Source organism: Mastomys coucha, unplaced genomic scaffold (assembly GCF_008632895.1).
Source record: "Mastomys coucha isolate ucsf_1 unplaced genomic scaffold, UCSF_Mcou_1 pScaffold21, whole genome shotgun sequence".
Classification (NCBI taxonomy): domain Eukaryota; kingdom Metazoa; phylum Chordata; class Mammalia; order Rodentia; family Muridae; genus Mastomys; species Mastomys coucha.
The window spans coordinates 14,793,373-14,800,620 of NW_022196904.1; the positions used below are offsets into that span (position 1 = coordinate 14,793,373).

The 7,248-nt window shown below is 44.6% G+C and overlaps 1 protein-coding gene across 3 annotated transcripts in view; it reads left to right on the forward strand.

Moving 5' to 3' along the window:
* The window catches only part of LOC116101691 (pregnancy-specific glycoprotein 22-like), an 80,589-nt gene that overhangs the window by 50,380 nt on the left and 22,961 nt on the right, over positions 1-7,248 (forward strand). For all 3 annotated transcript variants that reach the window (XM_031385457.1, XM_031385458.1, XM_031385462.1), the window contains one exon: positions 6,669-7,028. In XM_031385457.1, coding sequence (XP_031241317.1) covers positions 6,669-7,028 — 360 coding nt within the window. The remainder of the gene's footprint in view (positions 1-6,668; positions 7,029-7,248) is intronic.

Here is a 7,248-nt window from a genome sequence, read left to right on the forward strand (position 1 = left end):
TTTTGGAAAGATAGAGTATCCTAAGAGAATCACCTGGGCAGAGGTCCAAGGCATCTCAGGAAGGCCAGGGAGCACATGGGCAGACACAGCTCAGCAAACAGAAGTAGGGGCACTGTCTTGCAATTCTGCAAGGGATGATGGAGTCCAGATTTCCCCTTTCCAGGACTCGGGTCACCTCCTCCCACACACTCAGGCTGTGAGCTCCTGACACATCTGCTGCTGGGCCTTTTTTCTCCCTCAGAATCCTGACTGGTGCCTGCAGTGAGAATAGATCTGTCCCTTTTCACACTCATCATGCAGCTGATCCCTTTGGATCCCTCACAGACATCTGTCCCCTTCCTCCTGAGAGCAAATTCCATCTTTCCAGAGCACTGAGAACGCAGGGCAGACTGGATGCCCAGCTGGGTTTCTGTGTCACACAGAAAGTGCAGAGGCTCCCTCTTTGATGTTGACTGTCCCAGGGTCGGGACACAGCAGATGGTAACCCCTGGGTGAGCAGCTGTTCTCTGAGGGCACAGAGATGCTCATAAGCCTTGTTCATGGTGTGTTCAGGTGGACTGAAACATAGAGAGAGGAGGGGGCATGGGACAGCAGTGAGAATAGAGATGGTGGAGCAGTGTTTCAATAGAGACCCACCTCTCTGACAGCCTATGGAACTCTGGGAGTTGCTCTTGCCTGGGAAGAGGCTTAGATCAGAAGAGCAGGACAAGAGAACTGGGGAGCTGTACTGGAGCAGATGTACCACAGAGACCAGGGGGATGCTCTCATTATCATCTGCAAAGGGTACAACACCTGTCCAGCCTACTGCTCACAGGGAGGAGACCACACTTTAGAGTGTAAGAGGAGAGCATTTACCTACTGTCTGAAGTCAAGGACCTTAGAGGTATCTTAGTGTTCGGGTAGGAACCCTACATCTTCGTGATAGAAGCTCAGCAGCAGAGGCAGCAGGAGGGTCTTGGTGAGTGGATGACATAAGGGGAGAGTAGATTGCATGAGCATGGCATTCTGAAGCCTGCTCTTCTCAGCTACGGCATCTCAAAGAAGAAACCAAACTGGTGTTGATCAGTGACATGGCTCAGTGACATAGGCATTCACTTCATTTTCTGATGACCTGAGAACTAATATCACAAGTTGTCACCTGACCTCCACCTACGGACTGTGTCCTACACCCACACCCACACACTGAGACAGGCCCTTGACAGAAACACACATACACACACACAGACACACAGATAGACACATACACACAGACACACACAGAGAAACACACACACTGAGACACATCCTTGCAGAAACACACACACACACACACACACAGACACACAGATAGACACATACACACAGACACACACAAAGAAACACACACAGAGAAACACACACAGAGAGACACACAGATAGACACATACACACACAGAGAAACACACACACACACACAGACACACAGATAGACACATATACACAGACACATACAGAGAAACACACACACTGAGACACACCCTTGACAGAAACACACATACACGCATACACACATATATAGACACACATAAACACACATATAGACACACATACACACACACATGCATGTACACACACTAAGTCACATACTTCACAGAAACACACACACATACACACACTGACATAGACATACACACTGAGACACACTCGCACACAAACACATATACCAATATAATAAGTAAAGGTGAAAAAAACCCAAATCCAATGGAAGTAATCAATACTATGTATACCCTAACATATGAATTTATTTCTTTTTTTAGAATACAAATGTATTTATTAATGCATATATATGCTTACATTTCTACACATATAAAATACCATTTTATGTCCAAGTAATTTTTCCTGACATTCTAGTAGACAAGGAAATACTAAAATATTGATTTTTGTGGGGGAGGGCACCACGGAACAGCAATGAACCTGTCTTTTTTGTTATTGTTTTTATTAACTTTATTTATTTATTTATTCACTTAATAACTGCGGCGGACCGGGATTTCTTGCGGGGTCCCTTGTTCAGCGGGACTAGGGGTTCTGGCCAGGTGGGCACGGGATTCGGCTTTTGACAAACAGACTAGACACGAGTAGTGTAAGGTCTGAGTGTATTTCTTTAAAAATGACATGAGGCTTCTACAATCATTGTAAAAGAGAAATGAAAAATCTGGCACTCAACAGTTGAGGTACCTCTGAGGCTATCTGAAACATACTGGGTCTAAAGCAGCAGCTATCTCCTCTGAACTGGTGCTGCATCCCCCGGGCCCAACTGCCCTGGGCCTGGGGGACTGCGAGAGATACATGAATCTGAGTCCTAGCCCATCTAAGTTCTAGTGCTAGTCCTGCATGTGTGTCCAAGTCCTTCTTCCCCCAGTCCTAGTGCTAGACTGAAGTCAGTAGGCAAGAGACCCCCACACCCAGGGTCAGCAGGGTCTGGTAGCTAGGTGTGAAGCAGGAGGAAGAGGGGTGGAGCCCGCCCTGTTGAGTTATTCTTATGCTAATTCTCTGGTTCTTGCTGGAGGCTGGCAGAAGGGAATCCCGACCTAACAGTTTAAGTTAATGTCCTAGTCCTAATGTCCTAAACCTTTCAATTACTCTCTAGTACTTAAAACATTAAACTAGGATAGTTGGAAACATTGTGTCGGCCAGGAGACAATGTCCAATCTTAACCATTTACAAATCATTACTTGGGGTAGCTTTATGCCTAATTATGAGGCCGTGTTGATGATTGGAAAGACTAATCTGGAACACGTCTGAGTTAGGGGATACCAGCGACTAGTCTGAAATCCAGGAGGCACAGAACTCCTTTTGGATTCTTATTGCCTCTTATCCTTTATCAGGATTTCATCCCCGATATTATGGATGTGACTGGAGTAGACAAGTGTGCATAGCAAATAACCCCATATCAGCCCTTTCTCTCCTCTGAGTACCCCTTCAAGCTAGTCCTTTCCCCATTCTACCTTCCTGTTCCTGAGAAGGGGAAGCCTGCCTTTCAGTCTCACCCCCTCTTTACACTTTTCTCCCTTGCACATCAAGTCATGGTGGGACTTGGCCCTTCTGCTCCCACTGAGGCCAGACTAGGTGGTCCATTTCGTGTTGGGGGATCTACAGGCAGGCAGGCAGGCAGGCAGGCAGGCAGCCAACAGGCTCAGGGACAGCCTGTGCTCCAGTTGTTGGGGTATGTGCATGAAGATCAAGATGCTCATCTGCTACATGTGTGCTTGTGGCCTAGGACCAGCCTGTGCTCACTCTTTGGTTGGTGATTCAGTCTCTGGGAGCCCCCACGAGTCTAGGTTAGTGGACTCTGTTGGATTTTCTCTTGGAGTCCCTGTTCTTTTTGGGCCCCTTAATCTTTCTCTCAAGTCTTCTGTGAGTCTTCCTGAGCTCCATCTAATGGTTGACTGTGAGTCTTTGCAGCTCTTTCCACTGGCTGCTGGGTGAAGCCTCGCAGAGGACAGTGATGCTAGGTTCCTGCCTGCAAGCATAGCAGAGTATCGTTAACAGTGTCACAGATTGATTCTTGTCCGTGGGATGGGTCTCAGTTTGGGATGGTGATGGGTTGCCCATTGCCTCCGCCTCTGCTCTATCTCTGTCTGGGCACATCTTGTAGGTAGGACACATTTTGGGTCAAAGGTTTTGTGGGTGGGTTGCTGTCCTTATCTCTTCCCTGAGAGTCCTGCCTGGTCACAGAAGATGGACATCTCAGCTACAGAAGATGGACATCTCAGCTACAGAAGATGGACATCTCAGCTACAGAAGATGGACATCTCAGCTACAGAAGATGGACATCTCAGCTCTATCTGCCCTGCAGTCTCAGAGTCACCCTGTAGACATTCTGGTGCTTCCCCCCAGTCCAGGTCTCTGGCGTGTCCTAGAGATTGTCCCTATCCCAATTTCCTTTTTTTCTCCCCTACTCTTTCCTACATTTGATTTCCCCCTCCATCCCCACTCCCTTCCCCTCTACCACCCAAATTGCTCCTTCCGTCGACCTCTGATATTTATTTTGTTTCCCCTTCTGAGAAAGATTTCAACCATCTTCCCTTGGGTCTTTTTTGTTATTTGGCTTCTTTGGGTCTGTTGATTATAGATGGTAATCCTGTACTTTATGGCTAATATTCACTTGTAAGTATGTAAGTGAATACATAACTTGCATGCCTTTACCTCACTCAGGATGATATTCTTAAGTTTCACCCATTTGCCTGAAAAATTCATGTCGTCCTTGTTTTTACTTGCTGAGTAGTACTCCATTGTGTAAGTGAACCACATTTTCTGTATCCATTCTTCAGTTGAGGGACATCTGGGTTGTTTCCAGTGTCTGGCTATTATGAATAAGGCTGCTATGAACATAGTCGAACAAATATCTTTGTGGATGGTGGAGCATCTTTTGGGTTTATGCCCAGGAGTGGTGCCACTGGGTCTTGAGGTAAAAGTAGTCCCAGTCTTCTGAGAAAATGCCAAATTGATTTCCAGAGTGGTTATACACATTTGCACTCCCATCAGCAGCGAAGGAGTATTCCTCTTGCACTACAACTTTTCCAGCATGTGGTCCTTTGAGTTTTTGATCTTCACCACTCTAGTGGGTATAAGGTGGAATCTCAGAGTCGAACTGAAATGCATTTCCCTGATGACTAAGGATCTGGCGTCTAACTTCTTGAGTTCTTTATATATTTTAGATAGCAGTCCTCTGCCAGATGTAGGTTAGTAAAGATCTTTTCCCAATCAGTAGGCTGCCTTTTTGTGCAAAGATGGTATCCTTCGATTTACAGTAGTTTTTCAGTTTCATGAGGTCCCATTTATTTATTCTTGTCCTTAAGAGCCTGAGCCACTGGTGTTCTGTTCAGGAAGTTGTCTCCTGTACCGATGAGTTCCAGGCTATTTCACACTTTCTATTCTATTAGATTTAGTGTATCTGGTTTCATTTTGAGGTCTTTGATCCATTTGGACTTGAGTTTTGCACAGGGAGATAAATATGGGTCTATTTGTATTCCTCTACATACAGACTGCCAGTTTGACTAGCACCATTTGTTGAAGATGCTTTCTTTTTTCCATTGTACGGTTTTGGCTTCTTTGTCAAAAATCAAGTGTCCAAAGGTTTGTGGGTCTATTTCTAGGTATTTGATTTGATCCCATTGATCCACCTGTCTGTTTCTATAGCAATAGCATGCGGTTCTTATCACTATTGCTCTGTAGTACAGCCTGAGGACAGAGATGACGATACTTCCAGATGTTCTTTTATTGTTCTGAATAGTTTCAGCTACCCTGGCTTTTTTTTCCCCCAAAGGAAGTTGAATATTGTTCTTTCAAGGTCTGTAAAGAATTGTGTTGGAATTTTGATGGAAATTTCACTGAATCTGTAGAATGCTTTTGGTAAGATAGTCATTTATACTAAGTTAATCCTATAGATTCATAAACATGGGAAATCTTTCCATCTTCTGATATCTTCCTCAACTTCTTTCTTCAGAGACTTGAAGTTCTTGTCATACAGGTCTTTCACTTGCTTGATTAGAGTTACACAAAGGTATTTTATGTTATTTGTGGCTATTGAGAAGAGTACTGTTTTCCTAACTTCTTTCTCAGCCTGTTTATTGGCTGTGTATAGGAGGGCTACTGATTTCTTTGAGTTAATTTTGTATCCATCCACTTTTCTGAAGCTGCTTATCACCTGTAGGAGTTCTATGGTAGAATTTTTGGGGTTGCTTATATATACTGTCTTATCATCCACAAATAGGGATACTTTGACTTCTTCTTTTCCAACTTGTATCTCTTGATCTTCTTTATTTGTTTTATTGCTCTGGCTAGAACTTCAGGTACTATCTTGATTAGGTAGGAAGAGGGTGGGCAGCCTTGTCTTGTCCCTGATATTTGTGAAATTGCTTTAAGTTTCTCTCCACTTAGTTTGGCGTTGGCTATTGCATTGCTGCGTATTACTTTTATTATGTTTAGGTATGCACCTTGTATTCCTGATTTCTCCAGACTTTAAACATGTACAGGTGTTGGATTTTGTCATTGGCCTTTTCAGCATCTAATGTGATGATATAATTTTTTCTTTCAGTTTGTTTATATGGTAGGCTATGTTGATGGATTTTTGTATATTGACCCATTCCTGCATCCCTAGGATGAAGTCTACTTGATCGCAGGCATGCATGGTATTGAGACATCATTCATTAATTCATTCATTAATTCATTCATACACTGTCCACAGATATTTGAGGTTTTTTAAATGAAGTCTTTGTTTCAAAAATATAAGAAAAATCCCAGTTCTCACAATTCCCTAGTCCTAGTGGAGTGGAAGCTCGACCAGCATAGAAATCTAGGTGAGATCAGGTGTAGGGTGTAATCACTAAAGGACAAAAACCAAGGAGTCAGAGTGTCAGAGTGTGAAGGTTGGGAGCTTCACCCCAACACCCATCTACACTGAGTGTGAGCAGGGATCTAAAGAGAGTGAGGCGGGGCCACGTTGACACCCAAGGAGAGAGCACCATAGAGAGGAAATGACAAATGAGGGACATGGAGTGCAAGGGCGTAATGTACTGACCTCCACAAAGTAGGGCAGGGAGACCCTCACCCACATCCTTAGCAGAGCAATGGACACAGCTGCTCAGGGCACAGGGCACCACCTTAGATAAATACAAAAGTCCTAATATTAGTGGGTCTCTCTTTCCCAGGCTCACTTTTGACCTGCAGACCTCCTCCTACCTCCTTCCAGCTCACTATTGAATCAGTGCCACTGACTGTTGCTGAAGGGGCAAGCGTTATTCTACTGGTTCACAACCTCCCAGAGAAACTTCTTGTGCTTTTCTGGTACAAAGGAGTGCTTGTGTCCAACGACCTTGAGGTAGGTCGACACATAACAGCCAAGAATTCAAGTGTGCCAGGCCCTGCCCACAGCGGTAGAGAGACAGTGTACAGCAATGGATCCCTCCTGCTCCAGAATGTCACCCGGAATGACACCGGATTCTACACCCTACGAACTCTGAGTAGACATCGGAAAATAGAATTAGCACACGTGCAACTTCAGGTGGACAGTAAGTGATTCTCTGTGATCATTGAGTGCTGGGTGGGGTTTTGAAAAACACAGGACTGTCATCCCTAGCTGGTGGCTACCACTCCTTTGCACTGTGTGTTCATTTTGGGGGTTGACCACTTGTGATATACACACATGATGGAGATAAATGCCCATAGATCAGACTCCATCATCTGACTCTCCCCTGTATCAAAGAGGACCTTGATAGAAAGTAACTCAAC